This window comes from Anolis carolinensis, chromosome 4 (assembly GCF_035594765.1).
Source record: "Anolis carolinensis isolate JA03-04 chromosome 4, rAnoCar3.1.pri, whole genome shotgun sequence".
In the NCBI taxonomy this organism is placed as follows: domain Eukaryota; kingdom Metazoa; phylum Chordata; class Lepidosauria; order Squamata; family Dactyloidae; genus Anolis; species Anolis carolinensis.
Window position 1 is genome coordinate 37,829,771 of NC_085844.1, and position 26,465 is coordinate 37,856,235.

General features: G+C 36.3%; 1 protein-coding gene across 9 annotated transcripts in view; it reads right to left on the reverse strand.

Moving 5' to 3' along the window:
- Positions 1-26,465, reverse strand: part of zfhx4 (zinc finger homeobox 4) — a 222,935-nt gene that overhangs the window by 24,317 nt on the left and 172,153 nt on the right. For 8 of the 9 annotated variants that reach the window (XM_062980245.1, XM_062980244.1, XM_062980247.1 and 5 more), the window contains 4 exons: positions 11,339-11,461; positions 3,494-3,627; positions 2,080-2,280; positions 722-839 (listed from right to left, as the gene is read on the reverse strand). In XM_062980245.1, the coding sequence (XP_062836315.1) occupies positions 722-839; positions 2,080-2,280; positions 3,494-3,627; positions 11,339-11,461 (576 nt within the window). The remainder of the gene's footprint in view (positions 1-721; positions 840-2,079; positions 2,281-3,493; positions 3,628-11,338; positions 11,462-26,465) is intronic. The other variant, XM_062980248.1, reaches the window with a different exon arrangement.

Sequence of the window (26,465 nt, forward strand, 5' to 3'; positions counted from 1 at the left end):
ATACAAGGGCTATCATACATGTCAATATCAGTTTCTGTTTATTTAAATAGCAGCACTCAACTACAAGATGCAAATATCAGGATATCTGGAGTCACAGCTTTCTAGAAGACCAAAAGATCCAGGTTTTTGGAAGCACAAAAAAGGAGAACAAAAAACTCAGAAAGGGAAAGGATAGTTGTTTAATAAAATGTTTTGGTGGATGAGAAAAGAGATATAGGAAGAAGACATTTAATGAAACCTTTACATGAGGAGGGAAACTGAAAACAAAACTTTTAGGCCCCATTGGCACTCATAATTTAATGCAGTTCAAAACTAGCTTCAAACTACAGCACCCAGACAAGAAACAAAAGTGTGAAAAGAAAGCCCTTTATAGTGTGTGTAATCACCATCCAGGCCATGATTCCTATTTAATTATCTGTGCAATGAAACCACTTTCTACTATGCCAGTTTGAAACTGCATTAAATGGACAGTGTGGATGGTGCCTAAGTGAGAGTGCATTGGAATAGAGTGCCTGGAACACTTTAAGACCTTTACTATGTAAAGTTTCTTACAAATCTCACTTACATTCATGAATGTCTGTGGGGAAAAAACATTTGTCTTTTATAATACTGCATGATTTTCCTTTAGAACCCCAATTACTCCTATCCCAATAGGAATACACATTCCCACCCAAAGGCAATAACATTTCAGTTCTTCAGGTCTGGAATTTTGTTGACATACCTGAATATTTCTCAGCTCCCTCGGCTGCCAGACTTGCAGAGGTGTCACAATCAGATTTCTCTGAAGCTGCTGCTGGCAGTAGCATACTATTAGGCATCATCATATCTGGTACAGGAACCTTTATATATATAAAAAAAGAATGATACGGCATTCAGCAAGAGTCCTTTTTTAAAAAGAAAAATGAAACAAGCAACAACTTAATATTGGTGAAGCATTAGAAAGACTGTGGATCACTAATTATGTGCAGTCTAAGCAACTGTAGTCTAAGCAACTCCTGTGTCTAGCAATGCAAGGTCATTACTTCTGTGGGCTGTAAATCCAGTAAGGATGTTCACCCTTTGAATTACCTAATAACCTTTAATAATTAGAACCCTGTGAAGTTGTTATGATATTCTGGTATATTTAAGCAGTTTTTGTGATTCTAAGGTTGTTTTTACATAATAGTTCAAAATATAGTGATTATGTCTCACATGTAGTCTGTTTCGACAGGCTTTTGAGTTCTGTTTTTGATGTTTTAAAAGGTGCTTTTAGGATGTTTTTAAGATGTTTTTAAAGATGTTTTTAAGATGTTTTTTAAATTGTTGATTTTAGCTGGTTCTTGTAAGCCGCTCCGAGCCCTAGGGGAGTAGCGGCATATAAGTTTGAAAAATAAATAAATAAATGTAGTCAGTCATAAGTAATACAGGAAAGATGATCAAAGACATTGTGATTTTACGTTCTAATCAATAAAGTCATATTACATAAAGTTTCCCAAAATGCTTGTAGTTTCTTGAGTATAATCTTAGTTTTCCTGTTACCACATATTGTATATATATTTATTATTATTATTATTAAGCATATTTATATCTGCTCTTCTCTGATGATACTCAAGTAGTTAAGAGAAACAAACAGACAAGATTATTCTTGTATCTAAATTATAGGTTTCATGCCCTTTATTCAAGAAATATAAAATATATCTGATTTTTTCATTTTTGTCTTCTTAACAATTATTTATTTCATCTGATAAAATTAGTGACAAAGAATAATGTCTTGTACTTTTAGTCCTTAGAACATGATTAAGGGTAAATTAAGGAAAATAATTCCCCTGTGGGCCAAGGTAGTCATAGATCTGTTTAGGATGTGCATGGAAGCACAGAGGTGAGCACCTTTATCTTCAAAGACTACCTTTAATAAGAGCTGGTGTCTTTGAAAATTAGGGTTAAGTGAATAGGCCAAAAGGATGAACTAAGTTATTAGCAGAACTAGGAAGAGATCTCAGGAGCCCAAGTTACAAGTCTTTAGCTATGATGGCAGAATATTTTTAGCATCACTTCAAGCCCATGTACATCTGTAATATATAGTCCATTTTAAACACCTACTGTCATAAGTAGTTTCTCCACACAGTCAGGCGCCACACTGTGCAAATGAGTTAAATGCAGCTGGAGATGCATTTTGTTGCTCAGGACATCTTGGCAGAGGGGACAGCAGATAACAGGCTGCATAGAATGTTGTGACAAGACATGCATCTGGATACGATTTGGGTCCTTGCTATTGTAGTTACAATAAGGGCACTGGTAAAACTGAAAAACATCAAACATAAATTCAACCCATTAGATAAAACAGATTTACCAAACAATCACATACATGTCTATGCAAAAGTAAATTCGAGGACTTCAAGTGGACTTTCCTCCAGATAAATGTATCACCGAAAGGTCCCAGGTTCAAACCCTGGGAGCGGAGTGAGCGCCCGCTGTTAGCTCCAGCTTCTGCCAACCTAGCAGTTCGAAAACATGCCAATGTGAGTAGATCAATAGGTACCGCTCCGGCGGGAAGGTAACGGCGCTCCATGCAGTCATGCTGGCCACATGATCTTGGAGGTGTCTACGGACAATGCCGGCTCTTCGGCTTAGAAATGGAGATGAGCACCAACCCCTAGAGTCAGACATGACTGGACTTAACGTCAGGGGAAACCTTTACCTTTACCTAAATGTATCACTATCTACGCCTCTAATAACCTGAAAAATGATATATTAAGAGCACTCTAATTCTCAAGAACACCCCCTTCTATCTTCCACACAACTACTCCTTACTTCCTTAGAAAAGACATGGGTTTTAAGGAAAGGAAGAAACTGGCCACTAATCAAAGTGGACAATTTTTTAGAATGAAAGAAGTTACAAAAGTGAACTCTCTGAGCTTGTTCACAATGTAAAAGTTTTATTCATGACATCTGTTTATAGTGAGAATCATAAACGCTTCCATATATTTTTGACAGCATTCCTTACTATGGGCTACATTGGCTGTGACTGCTGGGATTTGAAGCATAATATCTGGAAGAGCTGCACATTGCTCACTCTGGGTTACATCATACTGTATTTTACCTTTCAAGGCAGAAATGTGGAAATGGGGAAAGATCAGTATGAGTGAAAATACCTGAACACTTTTCACTCAGAAGTTGAGTTGGAGGGAATTGGATTTTAATCTGTGAAGTCCCCTTCACAATACTGTTATAATGCCTGCTCTCAGATTGCTTTTCTGAGTCTCATGTCATTATTCTTTAGTCACCAAGCATACAAATAGCATCAGCAGATTGTGTTTCAAGAATTAGTTGACGTATTCATGGTATTACTATGCTAGGATGCGAATTTTGTTCTTATAGTAAACGTGTTTCTCCACTTTGACAAAAAACATTTATAGCTGGCCAATAGTGGCAGGAATAATCTAACATATAATTAATTAGCAGGGTATAGGGTTTATCTACCCTCTATAAAAACAATGCTAAATTAATATTTTACCTGTTCATGACCAAACTTATTTTCCTCAGAAAGTTTGGGCTTTTTAGATGCACCATCTTCTTCTTTAGGCGGAATTAGTGGTTGTTCCCCTGATGCAATATTGACTTTTGGGTCCTTTTCTGGTGTGCTTATTCCTGATTCCAAGAAAATGTATAAGAAAACATTAAAAATAGCTAACATTATTGAAATAGATTGTGACCTCTTAGGGTCTCTCACTGTAAATTTAAATACTGCAGGATTACACATGGAAGAAAAACTATTTTTGAAATTGAACAGGTACAAAGGTGAAAGCACACTTATCTTTGAAGCAGTGCAGACTCTATATATACATTAAAATGTTCTCTTCTCTCTTGTTTAGATAACCTTATGATGCCCTAAAGAGTAATCAATAGCTAGCTCTCTTTCGTATTTCAGTGTATAATTTTATACTACATTAAGTGAAATCAGCTTTCTAAGTCAATTACTTGTTCCGCAAAAAAATTGAAGTACATGTATACATTATTTTTCTTTTTAAAATATCTAAGCAATGTAATTATTGTTAGTCAAATAAAACTTAAATAACGACAATATTTTATATTAAATGTAGTAAAATTAGTGTAGATCTTTCTAGAGAAGTCTCACTGAAATTAACAGAATATAAAAAACCACTCCTATTTGAAATGTCACTGGTTTCAATAGGTTTACATTAGGCACAACTAGGTCTATATAAAACATGCTAAAACGAGAAAGTATGATTTTTGAACAAATAAAATTTAATTTTAGACAAAGTCTAATCATGTTTGTTTCACCGAATGTTTGCATTATGAAGCTAAAACAGTATACTGTACTTAAATGAAACAACAATATTTATAAATATTTTTCTGTATATAGCAAATATGTATTTAATATTCAATCTGTGCTAGCTCATAATACTGCCAGTCTTGCACACATCAAAGAAAAGAATGCAATTTTAATTTCCCAGTCCATAAGAAAATTCTTTCCAGCATCAATTTGCTAGATAATCTCTTTTGCTAGGTTGGATATTACAACAGCATTGGGCAGGCATGTCACATATCTCACGACAAACACAAAACCTCATTTACCAACCATTCCAATCTCATCATAGCATGGCATCATCTGACCTTTTTTCTGCTGTTTATTATGAGTATTTCTAATTTTAACTTTCAATTTTCGCCATCTTCCAGTCAATTTGCAACTAAATTATTTCCAGGGTGAGGACACTATCACTGGACAACTGGGTGCAAATGTATCTTGAAATACAATGAAGCTAAACCATTGATTGTTATCAGACCCCAACATAAATATATTGTCCAAGGGTAATCTACTAAATGCTGTGCATGAAGATTTATTTTGATTCTAAAAAATCCACACAGAACGTATATAAATGAATCAATTGTACTTCATTGTCTAATAGTCTAGTTTTAATTTTAAACTAAGATTGTAGTTGTTACTAAAATAAAAAGCCTTAAAATATTTGTAAAATAAAAAGAAGGTGGGTGGGTTGAAAGACGGTATGAACAGGTACTCTTAACTATGTAGCATTTTGCATTTTGTATTTATAGCTCTTCTTCTGAAAAGTGAGAGGTTATTTGAAAGGTTGTTGGGAGAGAAACAATTCTGGTAAAGCTACAGATATTTTATATAGCCACTTTTGAAATGCAGAAATATATTTTATAAGAAATTCATTAAAATGCATGGCTAGATATGTCACAATGCATTTAATTTCTACTTTTTATTCAGAAATATTCTGCAAATGTTATTTGTAAAAAATCTAGAATGACAAAAAATACTTAAATAATGTTAAAAGGCTTTAGTCTGATTTTATTTTGCCAAATGCTTTAAGTCACTTAAATATCAGTTCTTATGATCTGTGTATGCATGCATGCATACATGTGTAATGGTAATGTCCCAATTCTTCTGACCTTGGGTCAGAGTAACAAAACAGTAGTCCCCTTTTAAAAATATTGTATTAAATCATGCAGGGACATATTATAACAAAACCACTGTTGCTTCATTTGTGACTATATCTTGCCTAAAATGGCTCAGAATGACACTTCATGTACACTTATTCTGAAGTAAATCCCTCTCAATTTAGTGGTCCCAAGTAATTATATTGTCGGTAACTAGTATTTTTTAAAAGACTTATGAGAAACAGATGAAGAACCATAATATTTTATAGAAATGGAAGGAAAATCCCCCTCATGTTCTGGAAAATCACACCCATGGTTAATTGTAAACAGGGGATATATAAATAGCTAAACATGTCTATTCATCAAATTCTCTCCAAAATGATTTAAATTACACTAAAACAATACATGACGGTCTTAGCATATTTCTTCTTATAGCTGATGAAAAATGTCCATGTGTTTTTCCCTCAGTCCTCTACACCAAAGCTTCTAAAACTGTGAGTCATGACCCCATTCGAGGTCCCCTAACTGAATATGGGGGGGTCATGAAAAAGTTGTGTAGCTGATCACTTGGTAGCTGTTTTAGACATTTACATGAATTGATTAGCAACAACATGCAGCAAATGCTTCAACTGTACTTCATAAAAAAGGGAAAACAGCATGCTTTTTAGCAAGTAGATTGGAGGTAGGCAGCCAGCTACACTGGTCTTATCAAATACCCGGCAAGATTAATTGCAGGTTTTCAGAAGTTTGCATTTCCCACGTGAATCATTACTCCTAGAAGTCTCCTCCATCAGGGAAAGATGCTTGGGGAAGAACTGAATATACATATATAATGTGAGCAGAAAGTTCCCCAAGCATATGTGTGGACCCAAAGCTGTGTTCAAGGGGTGGGGGTGGGGAGGGGGTTAGAGAAATATCATTGTAACAGTATTGCCTTACTTCAACAATAATTTGTAGTGGTGCTATATGATATTTCAAAACACAACACAAAGAAAAGTAGGATGATCAGTCTGCTAACAAAATTATTCAAGGCTTCTTATGCCAAATTATATTACCCATACAACACAAACCACAAAGCCCAGATGAATGGATCATGCAATTTATAATTTGAGATAGGCCCATTACTGTTGTCATCAAAACCTGATCCATGTAATACATTGCAGCCTCATTGCACCCTTACCATGAAAGCTGAAATACCCTCATAAAGTTAAAAGTTTGGCATGCAAAGAACTATGCTGCATATATTGTCTACACAGTCATACAAACACAGAGACACACACAGAAAGTAATATTTCTAAAAATCTAAATCTAATATTGAAGTCTACAACATGAAGCTGGGACCAGAAAACACAGAAGAATGTCAGAGACATTCCTACTTTCACTCTTGCAAAGTACCTCCAAACAAATGATTGGCAAGATTAAGATGTCAATTAAAAAAACATTTAGATAGAATATGATGGGAAAACATTAAGAGGTAACTGTGTTGGCCATGCAGCAAAATACAACAACATTCAAAATCCACAAGCAGCAGTACCTTTACTAGGCCAACTCCAAAGTGTATTTTACTATGCAAGCTTTCAAAGCTTTACTGACTTGATGTGCTTTCTAAAAACCTTGCAGCCTTCTAGGAAAAAGTTATTTAATCTAAGATAAATTGAAATTGATACTGCATGCAGGTAGAATCCATTCAACTATATATATGGCTTCTGAAAGGACTAGGTCACACCACCATTTATACAAGCATATCATAGCAAAGGAGTAGATTTGTTGAAATATAAAAAATGTGGAAAAGCCAAACATGAGTCAATACTTCTGCAAAATACTCCATTTATGTACCTTGCCTGTGATTCTGCATTGTTTTCATCATGGGCATAGACCACAAGATATGGACATCTGTGTCTAGAGTGTTTGTCAGAAGTTGATACCTCTTGTCAGAGAGAGAAGACCACAGCTACTATATTTTGAGTTCTTAAGGGTCCAACTCTATATCTGTTTACCCAAGAATATCTCAAAAGGAATTAAATTCTAAGGAGAATGGTGTAGAATTTGGCAATAAATTTTAGATGACAGGAACATAGTATCGAAACTTTGTATCCAAAACACAGATGAGAACAGGGAAGGATATGTAAATTCCATATGTTAGTTACTGTAATTCTCTATTAGTATGTTCATTGGGGCTAATACACTATATTGATTAAGTTTGGTGTACTCCCTCTATGGTGAATTTAGTGTTTTACAAGTTTCCTGTGAAGAGAGTGAGCCAAAGTTAAGAGTTTCCATGACTAGCTATTGCCAAAACAGCAGCCGTTTAAAGGGGTACAGTCTGATTTATGTGACATTTGCACGTTTCACAGAACTGGCAATGTGTTATTTTATAGGAAATTTTAAAAGGATCCAAATAATTATTTTTCTATAGAGAATATTCCACATCACATATGTGTCTTCCAGACAATTGATAGACAATTCAAGTCAGGCATTTGTTATAGATGGCAATTATTTAAAATATTATCTACCACTTAGTGTCTGCTATATGCATTCTGATCTACATTTGGAACCAATAAAAAATGTATACATGTTATAATGTTGTGTGTGATGAGGCATGATTATAGTATTGCATGTGAATTGATGTAGTTGGCTTGAAAGTGTCATGATAACATTATACTTGCCAAGACTGTGCTGTACTATTTTAACACATGTGACAGACCAATCATGACATAACAAGTATATAAACATTAAGACTCATTGCCCATGTGGGACTGTGATATATGAAATGGTCATTGTATTGAAAACAATCTTGTTAAATTGCCATGCCTAGCACTGGTCTGTGTATATTTAAATCCAAAAGAAGACTTAACAACATATAAATACTTATCAGTATTAATGCTTACTAGGGAATAACCCTCATTTACATAGGGGGATTCATAAATAGACGTTAGAGGATTGCCTTGTAAAAACCAAGTAGTATTATTAATAAGTTGAGCTGAATTATAACAAAGAATGGGTATCCCTCATCAGAAATAGTTGAGACCAGATGTGTTTGGGATATTATAATATTTGTATAAACATAATGTTGGAGAAAGGACTCAAATAGTAATTTATGTTTCAAAAACACCTTATATACATTCCCTGAGGGTAAATTTATTCACAGTATTTTTTAAATAATTTTGGGCATGAAATAAAATTTGTGAACACTGAACATCAAAAAGCAACGTGTCATTATCTTCCCTGTGGACAATTTTGAATTGTGGAGTTTTTCTATTTTCAAAATTCCAGATAAGGGATGCTCAATCTGTAGTTTATGTTTAAGATTCTAAATTAAAAAGAATTGTTGCAAAGAAGTTGTGTTAATAAGGGAAGGTAGCTCATAAATTATACCGTATGCACTAATCCAATAAAATAATGAGAAACCTATAAATAAATATATAATTATTCATGAACCAGTAATTTGATAAAGATAGTATATAACTTCTGACATTTTGATGTTATTCAAATCAATAACAAGTTTACAATTATAAACGCTGGTATAGTATTCTTTCCAATCAGAAAAGAATTAAATAATTTTTATGACAACAATTAAGGTGAATTTTCATTGTTCTGTGTGTTTACTACCTTATTAAATATGTTCCCCTTAGCCATGCCAGAAAAATATTACATTTTACATGCAAATGTATTAATCTGGATAAATTCCATATTAATTCTTACACTGTGTTGCTGTAATTTGGATTATAATTAATCTAAAGTGGCACTAGATTTAAATGAAAATATAAATGAGGCATTAGGAAGCTCTTGTCGTGAATGAATATTCAGCAAACTTAGCTTGTTTATTGGCAAGTTTCCTTTCGAACATCCAAGCCTGAGATAAGGAAGGCAACAAAGAACAACAGTTTACATAAATATTTGAGTACTAAGCATGTTAATCCTCCTTTTTCTAATAGATTCTATGCTAAAGAGGGTCAATAGTATTTTTCAGTCTAACTTGTTAAGGCAATGATTAGCTTAGTGGTTTTTATGGAACTCCTTTGGCAAGACTTTTCAACACTTCATTCAGGAGAAGAAAGCCCAAATTAACATTCAATTATACATAAGTAGTTATGCAGTCATTAGGCATAGTTGTCAACTGTGTTCTGAATTAAGACCAGAATTAATTTAAAAATTCAATCAAATGATTCAAAAGGTCAGTCTGAGAATCAGAAATATGATGTAAGAGCAACCAGGAAATGTTTGTCTTTGGCACCTATTATTAATAAATGAACAGCAAAGAAAATACACAGTACTTTTCTAACAATAGAAGTGGTCTATGACAGTACAAAAGTTATAATCAAACATTACCTAATTTTGTTGTACAACTATAAATCTGGCTCTCCTGAGGATCTTGAAAATTATTGCTGTACAATATTGCTTCTGAAGATTCATTTTTTTGCCTTTTGACCAATGAACATTTTCACTTATTATATTTATTAGGGTTTTTGTTGTTTGTTTTTCAAACCAGGTAGAAAAGGTCTCTGGGATATACTGTATTACAAGGTATGCTTGATGAAGCATGCGTATCTAAACATATGTTTTTTAATTGTTTTGTCTCTTTACTACTCTTTCACAATGGTCCAACAAGCACATTTCTTTCAGTATTCTTTCATATGTCACCTTCCAATGACATGATGGTTGTACTTCCAAAAAATCCTAAAACCAGGTTTTACCACAAATAAATCTTCAGTACCTTGATTTGAAAATCAAAATAAACCGAGGTTTCTAATCAGCAATAACTATTGACCTAGACATACCATAAACTCAACACAAAATGAACTGTATTCTTCAAATATGAATGAATTTGACAAAAAAAACCCCATTTTTATATTATTTATATATTGGTAGCAATATTTTAGAGTATCTTTACAAAACCTGTCCAATTCAGTTTTAAGGAAACCTGCATGTAAAATGTTATTTCTGTATAACTAAATGTCTTTATGGCGAATACAAACTCCTTTATATGCTGCTGTCAGTGGGATACAAGGACAAGATATATGACTACCTGAAACTAATAGGCTTCAACCTGTTTCAGCACTTCTTCTGCTTCAGTGAGTCCAGCATAATGTAACTAGGAATAGCGTGCAGCAAAAGTAGCCAATGTAATATTCATTGTGACCATAGATTTCCATCTCATACATAAAAAGCATAGATGAAGCCACACATTTGCCAAATCAAACACATAAAAAGCTTTGTGTATTCATGCCAGATGCTGGCCTTCAGTTTGCTTGTGCACAAGTAAATGTCATAACACAGGAGTTTTGTTTTCAAAAACAGTAGCTTTCATTACAGGGCTCAAATATTCCCAGAGATCAATATTACCCAACTCATAATCCGGTTTCAATTATATTTCCTCTTTCTTAGGCTGAATCATTTGTAAACCTTTTCACTGGATTTTTTGGGTGTGTGTGTGTGTGTGTGTGTATAAAGAAACAATACAAGATAAATGCCCAGAAAGAGAGAAAATTCCTGAATACAACTGATCATATATCAAGAACAGAGGATGAGATGGAAGCAGCAGCACACCTACATTCTTACTGCTGCAAAGAAAAAGAAATTAAAAACAGTGGAAAATTTTCAAGGGGCATCTAATCCTGTGCTTATGAAAAATTAATATACCATCAGAGGAATCACAAGTACAGCTAAGATTAATAAAAGGCGCTTAAAAAATTACAAGCACACAAACTGATTTGATTAAAAAATAATCTCACCAATCGTCCTCTAATATTCTTCAACTTATCCGCATCTATGCTGTCAGATGGTTATGATTAAAAATAGGTCAATGGGAGGCTACTGATAGAAATCACATGCAAAGTACACATGCAGTAGATAATAATAGGAATGTCCAGACAGCTTTAAATGAACGACTACTTAATAAGATTTTTAAAAGAGTGACAAAATTCTAGCATCTTACCCGGATCTTTACTAGCTTTTTTGCCTTCACTATTATTTCTTTCTTTCTCACGCGTGTCTTTATCATCAGCAACAGACACTGATGAGCTTTTAGCAGAACCTTCTGCATCTTCAACTTGTTCTTCTGTGAATGAGCATAAAAAATTAAAAGAAGCTAACTTAGGGAGCATTCAGCACCAGTTGTAAACATGATCTTTAATAAGATCAGCCCTAAATTTAATGAGGGTTTTCTCAAAAAAAGAAACAGAACAGAGCAAGTGAATAAGAATGACACTTTAAAGAGATCAGAGATTAATTATTAATAAATTGTAAATTTAGAGATTCAGCCCAGAAATTGCAAACATTCATTTGACAGAACATATAGCAAAAACAATGTAACATCTGATATCTTTTCTTTCCTATTCATTGGCTAGAAATAATTTGTGTCAATATGAAGAGTACACAATTCAGATATAAACAAAAGAAGGCACATGTAACATTATATTTGAAAGCTGAGATATACCCTAAAAACAAATCCTATTTGAGTTTGCATATCCTTTTAAATGCAGTATGTAAGTGCTGTGTTAAATCCAAACATTGAGAAGTCTAATTTTTCAACTCCAGAAGGAACTGCATTGGGTAAATGACACAACTTGGTATATTGCTACTGAGAAAGTGGCATTACCCACACCTCACTTACATGTTCACACCAGCTAGATTACATGAAAATCTTCACAGTAACTCAACCCAATTTAATTATTCTGTAAATCTTAGCTATGCTGCTACTAGTGGATTAATCTGTTTATGCAGTTAGCTTCTATGCTGGGGCCATGTAGCACTAATCCGTGAAAGGCCTACTGTTCCTTTTCATCTTGAGATCATTTGTCTCTCACTGTGCTGATGTCACATTTTAATGAATTTTAGCAATCTGAGTAATGCCAGATAACCAGACTTGTAACTCCCTACAGCACAGGGGGGGGGGGGGAGAAACTCATATTCCCAGTTCAGGTAGGAATTATATAAATTAGGAGAAGAAGGTAAAATGGGATTCAAAACACCAGGCTGCTCAATTTCATAAAATCTTTAATGGCCATATAAATTAACCCTGGAAAGGCAAAAGGTCACAGGCATACATTTGCATACTCTCCTCTATTCACTTGTGATAAGCAAAGCTTTTACGCAGGGAACATGATACAATTAACCCTTCAGGAACCAAACCAAATGCAACTACCGACATTTTAAGTGTCAAGCATTAACTGAAAATTACACACTGCATAAAATTTTCATTGTAAATGCTACAGTGATTGAAAGGGAAAATTGTGGCCCCTTCCGCACCCCATGTTTTATTAATAACAGTCTGACAGCAGAATGAAATATCCTCTGTCATATGGAGCAGCTGAGCACAGAAAAATTGCTACTTAGTGCTTTACTTGCCAAGTCTGCAGTGGATCAGTATGTACAAGCAAACAATTGGAATAAACAATGTCAATCTAACAAAAAAAACCTATACTAAAAATTCTTCCTATAACTTACACATTTAAAAAGTGATCAAACTCTTTTACATTGATTTCTTTGTGTTGAGTGTGCTGTAAACTAGCTGTCAATTATTATTTTATTCAACTTGATAGGAAAGAGAGGAGGGGAACTTCTTTAAATAAAATAAAATGCAGCAATGGTTAGCAAATCTGGAATAAAAAATTCTCAGGTCATTAGCATGCTTATTTCTTCTTCTTTGCTTTTCTCTGTGGTATTACTAATCAAACACTGTAGACTCCCTCGCCACAGCTGGAAGCAAGGCTCTGTTTGTCAAGGTGAGGGGGGAGCACAGTTTGGGGTGCTGTGAGCCTGTGATCGTGACTGGATTGGGCTGTGTTATGCCAAGAACATACACACACAGGCTGCACGTCATCGCAACACATGGCCTAATAGAGCCTGCAACATTGCCATGCACTGCCATGGATATACTTCCTTCTTTTTTTTCTAGATTTACCAGTCCATTCTCTTTCCGCAGGACAAAATGTCAAAGTGATACTGAGTCTCCTTATCGAGGGGGGCACAAAATTGTGAAGGCTGTGATAGGAAGTGTTAATAAAACAGATGGTGCATAGGGCAGGGGGGTGGGGAAGTTGAGAAAAGAGAAATCATGAAGGTACCAAGAGAAACAGCCCTACTATCATCATCTGGGTCTCATCAGACAATTTTTCAGGGTGCTCTTTTTTCTGGTATGTGTTTTAAGTATGAGAGAAATTCCCAGACATGTTCTCCTATACATCATCATGGTGTCTGACCTCAGCCTGACCCTGGCAACAGTTTGAGAAATCTAAATGTGAACAAAGACTCTGTGTCAGCAGCAGGGAGAGATTGCAGGGTAGACTTTCCCCCATCAACTTAATCGCAAACAGCAGTTTTTAGGCCATAACTTTGCAGGGCTCCACCAAGCCACAAACACATAACCTTTGGAGGTGAAACTGCCCTCAACCCCCTCTTTCCTTCTGTGATTTTTCTCAGTCCTCTGGTACTTCCTTTGATGTTGCAAGGCAATTAGATCTAATGTTGAAGTACTGCAAGCCTCTTTTATGGTTTCGAAGGTGAGAGCTGTTTATTACAGGTTGGCTCCTGGGGGCCATAAAGGCTTTGCAAATTTTAATCATGCAAAAAACTAATCAAATGTAACTTATACACACCATAAAAATTAATATCATTATTATGCACTGTTTAAATTGGCAATCCTGGTTTTTCAGTGGTAGACACAGTCAGAAAAAATAGTATTCACATGAGAAATATATTGGTTTTCCTTTTCAGAAACATATTCCATAGATAACAGACTTGTTTTAACTGTCTTCAGAAAAGCAATGAAGGCATACAGATTTTTTGCAGCGTGTCACTACTGTAAGCATCATTACCGAGGTATAGAAAAATGTAACTATTACACACAAACAAAAGGTATTTTTGAACCAACATGTGAAATGATCCCTATTACTCTTACATACTTAAAAATAATTAGCAAATAGAATTAGCCACCAATGTATTTAAAAACATTAATTTTCTGCTATTTGTTTAAACTGTAATTTCACTGTTTAAATCTGTAGAGACCTGAAGATATTATATTTGCACTTCTATAGCTGAAAGACATATATGCTTTAGATACAAGCAAGTCCTCCCAATCTGTTTTAAATTTACATGAATTCTACCCCCCCTATATATATTTACATATGTAAGTTTTGAAAATAAGTGGAACATGGAATCCAGTCATATTTTAATAGCTATCATAACACTCACCATTGCAATATGATATTCTATTCTCACTTGGTTTTGTTTTACCTAAACACTAAAAAGCATTTGAAGTCAAGTCCAAGTTTAACCACTGTCAGCTTTTTCTTTTCTAAAACCAGTTGTGAATTACATACAATGTAAAAAGCTACAGTTAGGAATGCTTACCATTACAACTGTAAAAGTAATAAAATCAGATATGTTTACTAAAAGATTGTATTTATTTGTATAATACATGTGATTTCAAAGGGGGCAGCACTTTGAACAACTTACTGCTGCCCACTTGGTATACTAGAGAGCTCTTTTTAAAATTGCAGCAAGTTTCTACCAACCCTGAGCTAGAAGCACATGAGATTCAGGATGACAAGTACTAAGTTGGTAGTCTAAAGATATACCCCCACAGAGCTGTCGTCACAACCACACTCTGTCATTGGAGGATGCTTCCCTTTTTACTGAAACAGCAGGACCTTTGGATGCGAAGTATGAGACCAGGCGGTTCTGTGTTCTAGACAGACACTACAATCCAGTTTGGAAGTAGATTTAAACAAACTGTGGAATGCCTACACAGAAACTGGGACATTGGCCACAGTACCACTGATTGTGAATCTGAACTAAATGCAGAAACTACAGTATCCTCAAGTATACAAATGCCTGAAAAGTCAGGGTCTTTTTCTTAATAATCAGTCCACTAAGATGCATTGGATAATATTGCTATATTTCTTGTAATATATCCATTCCCCAGAATATTTTATCTTACTTGGCTTCTACCTCAATGACTTACAATAACTCATTACAAATAAAACTGGCATTTTTCTTTCCGGAATCTCTTTCCATGTTATTTCACATGACTACTCATGTCAAGAAGATAACCATCATACCTTTGCACCCCCACTTCCCTTTGGTTGGACAGCATCACCTTTGGGATTTAACTCAGGGATGAAAACTCCAGAAAATTCTTACCGACTTTTAAGGTAGTAAATATTAGTGGTGTGAGTTCAGGACTTACCTTGTCCTGTTTCGTGTCCCAGCTTTCGGTGGGGCCATGTTCTGTTTTTATCAGATCTCCAGAAATCGGGAGGTCAGATATTTGTTCTATCTTTTGGGCCGAAAGATCTATTTTCTTTTGGCCCAAAGCACCTGGACCTATGGGTACAGGCTTTGGGCTTATGCAGTGAACCCAGGCCTCACTGGGCCTGCTGCAACCAATTGCAGAGTAAGGAGTGCTCCTTACTCAGTTCTTGGCTGCAGGCCCTGTGAGGCCCGGGTGTGTAGGCCCAAAGCCTGCACCCATAGGCCCAGGTGCTCAAGCCTATGGGTGCAGGCTTTGGGCCTACACACCCACGTCTTGCTGGGTCTGCTGCAGCCGAGTGCCAGGTAAGGAGCATTTCTTACTCTGCAATCAGCTGCAGCAGGTCCAGCCAATTGCCGAGACTCGGCAATCGGCTGCAGGCCCTGCAAAGCCTGGGCGTATAGGCCGAAAGCCTGCACCCATAGGCACGGGAGCTTTGGGCCTACGAGTGCAGGTTTTGAGCCTATGCACCCTGCAGCCGATCGATCTGAAAAGCAGGCTTGGAGCCGATACTGGCTCCTGCCTGCCTTTCGTTTTGAGTTAGTTTTTTTTTTTTGGAGGGGGTCTGTTTCGTGCCATCCAAATGGACAGTACGAAACGGAAACACAAATGAAATAAAAGGAACAAATACCACACACATCTCTAGTAAATATGTTATTACTTCTAGAAAAATATGTGGGTTAACAGATTTATCTCACTGTTTCTTTCCATACAGAGATACAGCAATATTCATAAAACTGATGTTAAATAAAAGGTAAAGGTTTTCCCCTGACGTTAAGTCCAGTCGTGACCAACTCTGGGGGTTGGTGCTCATCTCCATTTTTAAGCCGAAGAGCCAGCATTGTCCGTAGACACCTCCAAGGTCATGTCGCTGGCATGACTGCATGGAGTGCCGTTACCTTCCCGCTGGAGCGGTACCTATTGATCTACTCACATTTGCATGTTTTCGAACTGCTAGGTTGGCAGAAGCTGGGGTTAACAGTGGGCGCTCATTCCGCTCCCGGGATTTGAACCTGGGACCTTTTGGTCCGCAAGCTCAGCAGCTCAGTGCTTTAACGCAGTGTGCCACCTTAATATGAAATCTTATAACGTAATAGCCAATTAGAGCTAATGTTCATTAAATCAAACAAAGAAGAATCTGAGACGCAGAAATCCTGCAAAATTATCTAGAAAATGCAGTTACCTCATTTTTAAATTTTCGGTCAATCTAATACTTAGTGTAGTATTACAAATTTCAGCATAATGCATAAACCATAAAAACTCACACATTAAAAACTGAACTTAGAATGTTGGACATTCATTTTTAGTATACTGAGCTATTTGAAAAAAGTGGAATTTTATTAGAAAATGAAATACCATATATTCCTGTCACTAGAAACCTTGTGCAATTTGCCTTATGTTAAAAATACAGCTGCTGGCACATTGGCATATTTGCAAAGTCAAAAGAAAGATAAAATGAAAGGATCAGAGAGCCACATGAACCATGGTGTTCAATCCCTCGCTCAGCGATCATCTCCAGCGCATCTCCAGGAGAAAGCTTCAGAGATTCATTTGGAAGACATCTAGAGAATGAGAACCTACCACTATTCAAGGCAATTCATTCCATTGCTAAACTGCTCTTGCTGTCAAGAAGTTCATTCTAAAATTCTATCAAAATCTAGCCTCCTGTAACTTGAAACCATTAGCCCTAGTTCTACTTTCTGAGGAAGCAGGGAGAACAAGCCTGAACACTTCTCTTTGTGGAAGCCATTGCAGGAATATTCAAATACTCACTCCACAAAAACAGAATAATTTAAGAACTATGTTAAATGAAAGTAACTCCAAACGTGACATTTTGGACTTCAGTGGGAAAAAAAGAATGTATCTCTCAAGTTAAGATGAATTCATCTATGAACCGTATGAATTATTAAATATATGAAATGTGTAAACTATCTCCAAGATTATTAAAGGAACTGAAAAATAACCAACTATTTTTTTTTTTTAAAAAAAGACTTCAAATAAGTGAACAAAGAAGAGGCCAGACCTGGACATGAAATCAGAACTAGGGTGGTCAAATTGGATACAGGAGTTATGGTAGAGAAATACCTGACCCTTCAGCCTCAATTTGACCACTCTCAACTGGGGAGGTAAAAGATGTCCTGGGATGGAATGGTTGCATCTTAAAGTTCAAGTTTGAAAAACAAGAAGATAGGTATCATTGGCTATTTTAAAAGCATATTATGGTACTGCATCCTGCATCTCAATATATTCTGGATTAAAGTTACAGGAGACCCATGTCACATCTAATCTGGCAACCCTAACCAGAATTTCAGGATGATAAAATCCCAAATTGAATAACTATGCAGTTGAATGACAGATGTGATACAATACAGCATAATCCCAATTCCTAGTCCCAAAGTTAGTAGACCCAGCTACTGAATGGTAAATCAAAATTTATATAAATATCACTGATTCAGCAGGTCTATTTTAGCTAAGACTCAAGAATTGGACCTTGGCCTTCATGCGCACATATGGGAGTGATACGAAACTCCCAAATTCAGATTTGCAATAAAGGTCTCTAAGTTAGTTGAAATTACTAAGAAATTATCTTGGTGGGACATAGTACAATACTTACTAAAATCATAAACTATGTGCTGCAGCCATGAAAAGAAACCAAGCTTGACATTAGGGACTGTTATAAAAGAGCTTGGGAATATACAAAAACAAACATAATCTCCATTGCAGAGCTCTGTTTTATGCCACTGTTTGGAATACTTCATGCAGCTTCAAGAAGAAGTGCAGAAAAGGTCATGTGAAATTACTGAATGTTGGTGGTGAAGCATATTGTTTAAGGATTAGGCACTTCAGACTTTTAAATTTAGAAAAAAAATCTAACAAAGAAATTGGACAGATTATATGAATAATACAAAGTGAACTGAGATAAAATATTCTATATCAAAATCTAGGAATCTGGAATAATTCAAATGGTTTGTTTTTTCCTATTGTTTCTCACACATAAATTGTGGGGCAATGGAAGCAGTCATGAATCTCAGAAGTCATAGCCTTCCAGATAATCCACTGCTTTTCCCACTTGTCTGCCCTGAGTGACATTGGAAAGTAGGCAGCTTGTATCCAGGAGGCTGTAGTTTTTCAGGATACTTTCCAGGCTCTTCCATGCCCACTCATGGTGAAACATCAGACAGATATATTCAAAGATGGGGAGGGCGGTAAGAAAGGGAATTGCGGGATTTTCTTCTTAAATGGGGGCTGGAGAGTTAAAAGTGTCTATGGAATATTCTTTCCATTTCAATTCCACAAATAGGTGAATCTAAATACTCTAAAGCAATGGTTCCCAACCTATGGTCCGTGGACCACCAGTAGTCCGTAAGAACTAAAATAGGTTTGCAGTCTTACAGTTACTACTAAGGATAATAACATAACCCAACCAAAAAAAAAAATTCTTGGTGTCTTCGTTTTGGGGTGCTGATACAGAAAATTGTATTGGATAGACCACATCAGCTCTAGGTTATTAAATATGGTTTTCTGTGGGTGAGCAGATGGTGACTACTGGATGGCATATGTTTTCTATCAGAGACTAGAGCTGATGTCTATCCATTGCAATTTTCTGAATCAGCACCCCAAATAATCAAACTGAATTTAAAGTTCACCAAAATCTGATTCGTAACTCTTTTGGTACTAATGTTGGAGAATGGTCCCTGGTCAAGTGGTTCCTGGTCAAAAAAAAGTTTGGGAACCACTGCTCTAAAGCAACTGTTTCCAATCTTTTCTGAGTTGTGACTCCATTTTATAGAGGCAAAGTAACCCGCAACTCCAATACATTAAAAATAGACTTTTTAATAGGGTAAAGGAAAAAAAAAACATTAGAAAAGATGTTTTGTGATCATGGTGTCTCCCCTGCCAGATAATTGATTTTTCAGTGTAATATAATTCAAAATAATGTTGACTTATGACATATTTAATGTGATTATTGAAATTGTAACTCATTAACAAGCTCCCTCCCTTGTCTCTTTTAAGAACCAACTAAAAACCTTCCTGTTTAAACAGGCATTTAGTGAAGAAAATTAATTAGGAATGACAGGAACAGTATATGTTATGGACTGGAGTAAAGTGCAATATATGTCTTGATATAATGCCTCATGAACTTGAATGTATACTGTAGTTGTTTTTCTTAATCTGTTTATCCTATTATGCTTATATTATTGAAGTATTCTGATTGTTGTTTGTGATTTTAATATATTGTAAGTCACTTGGGGTCCCGTGAGGGAGAAAAGAAGGATATAAATAATAATAATAATAATAATAATAATAATAATAATAATAATAATAATAATAAAAATGTGGTTGAGTTTTCATCAGTGCCAACCTCATGTCATTCTCAACATTTAATATGTTTCTTGTTTTGATTTTCAATTAAAGAAGCATTGAAAATCCATTCACAGAGATATGAAGAAACAAAGGGGAGTAAAACTCGAAAGGCAAGCATGGTGACATTTAGATGACGTGTGTAAAGAAGTGTGAATTTTTTTAGTTTACAGATGTCATGTTTAATTGTGTTTTAAAAGTCATGTTTAACTGTGTTTAAAAAAAGGGTTAATATTTCAGTTACTCTGCACCATGAGTTGGTTGCCATGGAGAAGGGGGCGGAGCCAACTGGGTTAGCTGAAGAGAGAGCAGAATTTGGAGGGAAACTCAGTCAGTCTGTGGTCAGAGAACCATAGGGAAGGTTAGTGTTTAGAGTCGGTGCCCTTATGAGGTACCGGGAGACTGATTCTGGTTGAGGGATCAGGGTGGCTCAAATGTTTGATTTTTGAGTCAATTTTAAAATAAGTTTGGTGACTTATTTTAAAGTAGTCTGTTTCCAGATAAGGAATAGATAAGTTGTGTTTGTAATGCACAGGGTGAAAGCAGTATAGAAAGAAGTGGAGAAAGAAGTGACATTTTAGGAAGTTTGAATCACCTCATTCTGTTATTGCAACTGTTAAGGAAAGTGCCTCTAAGTGAGAATTGTAACTATTAAGCTTGTGCCTCAATAAACGTTATTGTTCTTTTCCTTCAAACATCTCAGTCTCTGTCATATATACACACATTAAGAATAAACAAGAAGAAGAAAGAAAAACAAAATTTAAAAAGTCTCCTCTCTAAGTAGCCAGTGGCTAAATCTTCCAATATTTATTTATTTATTTATTTACAGTATTTATATTCCGCCCTTCTCACCCCGAAGGGGACTCAGGGCGGATCACATTATAACACACATAGGGCAAACATTCAATGCCCATAAACACATCAAACAGAGACTGAGAGACACACGCAGAGGCAAGTTAACGTTCTTCTGAGGGGATGTTCGATTCTGGCCACAGGGGGGAGCAGCTGCTTCATCATCCACACTGACGGCACTTCCTCATTCCAGGTCGTAAATTAGTTAATCTTGCCTCCCCACTTTAAGTGGTACCTTATCTCCTACTTGATAGATGCAACTATCTTTCGGGTTGCTAGGTCAGCAACGAGCAGGGGCTATTTTTTATTTTTAATTGACGGGTGCTCACCCCGCCACGGGCTGGCCTCGAACTCATGACCTCATGGTCAGAGTGATTTAAGGCAGCTGCTCAACAGCTGCGCCACAGCCCGGCCCCAATAGTGGTGGCAAGAGTTGATAATCCCCTTAACATCTGGTGGCAGCGTTTAAACAAGACATCTTTAATAACTGGTGGCAGCGGATATAGTTCTATATATAATATAATTTAATATAAACATCATCCTTCTCCACATCTTTACAAATTGGAGGCAGCGGTGGGATTAAAAAGTAATCCCCCCTGCATGAGCTCTCCACAACATGATTTTTTGTTTTCCCTTTTAAAAATTTTCATAGCTCACCATTGCCCAGAAAACTCACAGAAAACACTGTCGGGCACCCCACAAAAGAGCCATGGGCATCAAATCCTACCTGATCTTGGATGTCAGTCAGGGTTAACTCTGGCTAGTGGCTGGATGGGAGACTGCCAATGAATACCAAGTTATTAAAATCATGCTCTATGAGGATCATGTTAGGGAGCTGGTTATGTTTAACCCTGAGCAGAGAACATAAAGAGACATGCCATGTTTAAATATTTGAAAAGCTATCATATTGAAGATGGAGTAATCTCTAGAGATTATGACACAGGGCATAATGTAAAGGAGTAACCTTCTTTGCAAATTTTTAAACAAAAGCTGGATGATCATATGTTGGGAGTGTTTTGATTGTGTTTTCTTCCATTTCAGGTGGTTGTGGTCTCATCCAACTTTATGACTGTATGATTTTACAAAAGAGACACAACACAGACCGTTTGATTAAAATATTCAGATCCACCTCCAATTCCTAGGGCACACCGCAGTAGTGAATGAGACAGATTTATTGGATGTATACATGCCTTATACACTGTATTAAATGCAAGAGTACTGTAGGAGATGAAGAAATTTGCCAGTACAGCTTGGTGAAAGCAACACAAACAATACAAATATCTTGGAAGGGGAAAATAGAGTTAACTATTAAAGATTGGCTTCTACCAACCTACCAGTTTGAAAACATGCAAATGTGAATAGATCAATAGGTACTGCTCTGGCGGGAAGGTAGCAGCACTCCATGCAGTCATACCAGCCACATGACCTTGGAGGTTTCTATGGACAATGCCAGCTCTTCGGCTTAGAAATGGAAATGAGCACTAACCCCCAAAGTTGGACATGACTAGACTTAATGTCAGGGGAAAACCTTTTATTAAAGACTAGCCAAGCCCGGCCATACATTGTTGTGGCATAGTTTGGTGGTGTGAAAAATAAAGTAATGAGAAGCAGCCTGGGTTTGAAGCTGCAAGGCTGTTCAGTGCTATTCAAGGTGGCCAATGGAGGAGTCCCCTAGGTAGGAGACAGCCTGGGTTTGAAGCTGCAAGGTCCCCCCAATTTCCTAATTTAAACTTGCCTAAAGTAGAAAAGAGTTCTGTATGAGGCTGGCTGCTGTATGAGGAACAGCCATCTCCCTGGCAACAGATGGTTGGTGTGTTATTTTTCCCTCCCACGGCAGGCGGGGCCAGTCACACATGCACTGTAACATTTTCTTGGTTTTGGGGGGTTTTAAGTTCTTTCCATTTTTAAAGGGTTTTTTGAGTGAAGGACATACATTGGATTAGTAGGTGCATTGTGGCCAAATCTGGTGACATTTCATCGACTGGTTTTTTTGTTTACTGCGTTGGAAAAACAAACATTACACACACACACACACACACACACACACACACACATATATATATACACACATATATACACATATATACACATACACACTAGCTGTGCCCAGCCACGCGTTGCTGTGGCATTTTCTGGTGGTGTTGGTGAGAAATTGTTGAGGTAGTGGTGGTACTGAATGTCTGTTGTATGGTAGTCTTTATGTTTAGTATGCACACTGAAGTGGATTATATGGCAGTGTGGAGTCCAGATAATCCAGTTCAAAGCAGATAATATAAGATTCTAAATGGGTTATATAGCTGTGTGGAAGGGCCTTGAGTCTACACTGCCATATAATCCAGTTAAAATCTGATAATCTGTGGAAGATGTCTAAGTGAGGCCTAACTGTGCCTGTCCCCTGGGCTGAGTAGGTTGCTAGGAGACCAAGTGGGCGGAGCTTAGCCTTCTAACTGGCAGCAATTGGACAAAAACTATTATTCCTCTCCCTGTAATTAGGACTTTTTCTTTTCTTTTTGTTGTATCAACCTAGAGCCATGAATGATGGGTTGTGTTGTCAAATTTCGAGGTTGGGGGGCCTGTAGTTTTGTTTTTTTGTCCGCTGCCCTGATGCCATCACTCATATATATATATATATATATATATATATATATATATATATATGTATGTGTGTGTGTGTGTGTGTGTGTATATATATATATATATATATAGAGAGAGAGAGAGAGAGAGAGAGATTGGAGGGAGAAAGTACTAGAGTACGAGGGCTATCCACAAAGTTAATTACATTTTGGAATTAAAAATTAACAACGTATAGGAATAAATATTTATTATATACATTTGAAAGCCCCACTGCAATAGTACTTTTAAATATAGTCCCCATTAAAAATTAGGCACGTTTCATAACTATTAGTGATTTTTGAAAGTTATTACCCTCAGCGCTTTCCCGCCGCCGCCCTGAAGAGTGTGGAGCCCGCACTATTGCAATGAGGAAGCTCAGCCAGCTGAAGAATGAATGCAAAAAGAAGGGAGGAGCAAGCCAGAACCCCTCTCTCTCTTCTTTTGCAAGATCGCAAGAGAGAATCAAAAGTTTCTGGCGTCCCTTTCCCTTCCCTTCCTGCCAGCTCTCTTGCCTCCCGAGAAAAAGCGGCCAGGATCGGCCAAGCAGTCTGGAGGAGATCAGCATTGCCTCCGTACAGTCATCCCACATGACCTTGGAGGAGTCTACGACAACAGCAGCTCTCCGGCTTAGAAATGGAGATGAGCACCAACCCCCAAAGTCAGACACGACTGGACTTAATGTCAGGGGAAAACCTTTACCCTTTACCTTAACTACCACCAATTCCTCAATACTTTATTTCCCATACCACCATACTTCACCACAGCAACGCGTGGCCAGGCACAGCTAGTTCTTTATAAAACTGAATATATTATTTAGGTTATTACTTAAACCAGCTCAATAAAATAAATAATAGGATGAACATTTTAGGGCAGAGAAATCATGTAGGATAAAACTACTGGTCCATAGCTATATCTACCATGGTCAAATAACCTTTTAAAAATCGAGTGTTACATGTAGACTAAAACTAAGCCTGCTTTGGGGAAGGAGTTAAAGAGAGCCTATCAAACATGATGAAGAGATCCCTCTGAAAAAAGCAGAAACCAGGACTTGATTATTTAATATGGCATAAATGCTTAGTTTTTTTAATGTTTCTTGCATATATGAAAGCTTTATAAGCATCTTTATTTGTGCAAACGCCTGAAATATAACAGTCTTCACAAATGAAGTTACAAAACATGTAAGTTTGCAATGCATTATTTAAGAATAATAGTTACTATTTCTTGTAAGTTTAATATTTATGAAAAAAGAATGATATATATAGCAGAAACTCTGGCTGGAGTTTGAACTTTTTTCTTTTTTTGTAAAGGATGTGATCAACACCCATTTTCAGTAACCAGTAATATTTTCATTTGCAACACACTTGCATGATACTCTGCTATTCAAGTCCAGTATCCCTACATACACAAGTCCAGTATCCCTACATATACAGTAGAGTCTCACTTATCCAACAAAAATGGGCCGGTAGAACGTTGGATAAGCGAAAATGTTGAATAATAAGGAAAGAATGTATTGAAAACATTGACTACAAAAACATTGGCTACTAACAAATTAACTACAAATAAAGATAGAATTGCATAAAATGAACTTACAGTAGCAACACTGTCGGAAATTAAATCCATAAAAAGTTCAATCCTTGCTATCTAGAGAAACAGCTGTGGATCGGGGCGGGAGGCAAACTGCGTTGGATAATCCAGAAAATTGGATAAGCGAATGTTGGATAAGTGAGACTCTACTGTATACATATACATGCAGAGTTCCATATAAGAAATAGAATCTGAAAGCCTTAAAGATGGACATTGTGTAGGATCATTAAGAGCTGAAATTCAATATATTATCAATAATATATTGAATTGCTGTTCCAGGGGGGAGGGGGAATGGGGGAGGGTAGGGGGGTGGGTGTTACATTCCAAAGGATCGTTTAAAATGTCATTTAAGCATTAGTTACTTTTGGTATTATGTATATTGAAATAAGACATGCATTGCTAAAATTTTGTTAATTGTTGGAATGTAATAAAATTTAAAATTTAAAAAAAGAGAGCTGAAATATATGTGAGTTGTGATGGCTTCTTTTGACTGCATTCTTTCTTAAAACTTACCAAATTAAGAATAAATTGTTCAAAATAACAATGTAAAAAAATTCAGCTTAGAAAATTATTTTTCCATGCTCTATTTATAAAATGGAATCCATATATTTTGAGACACTCATATGCAAAAACATTCTTTCTTTCCAATAAGAAAATTACAAAATAAAGTAATACTGTTTTTTCTCTAGAGCTACTGAATAAAATTGTCATTAAAGTTAAAAATATGTTTTTGTACTACAGGCTTTGAATGAATGATTTATCCTAGCTTTTCCAAAAATGGAGACGTGCTTCATAAATGTGGGAAAGACCACAACTGTGATATGGGGGCTTAGATTGTGGGCTCTTGGTCAAGTGAAAGGTTACATTAAATGTAAATTATATGTCTGTTGCTTAAATATATACCCTTCACAACCAGATGAAAGGCAAACAGGTCCTGCACTAATTCAGACATGAACTTGCTGGCAAAAGCAAGAAAGAAGGCAGGTCATTATAATCTACATCTAGAAAGAATAGGTATTTCATAGACTATGCCAATCTTTCAAAATAACAGACTGTTCTGCTTGGGTCATATGTGCATGGATACTAGCAGCAACGATCTCAGTAACGTTTGCTTCTTAGTATATAGTTATTGAAAAGGTTGCCTGTTTATTTGTTTCTAATATTTACAACTTACTGTCATACAAGCTATACACAAGATGAAGGATAAAAAAGTCACACACACCCTCTAATATGACCTGTAGTTAGATAGAAAACAGTTTTCCCAGTCACTGCTTGGCTTCCTGTCTGTGACCTCTGAAAAACATTTGAGGCCAGGGTTAATGGCCTTTCCAATCTCTGTGATAAGAATTCATTTTGTTCTATTACCAGCAGTTATCTCAGGAGCCTGCTGCATCACTTC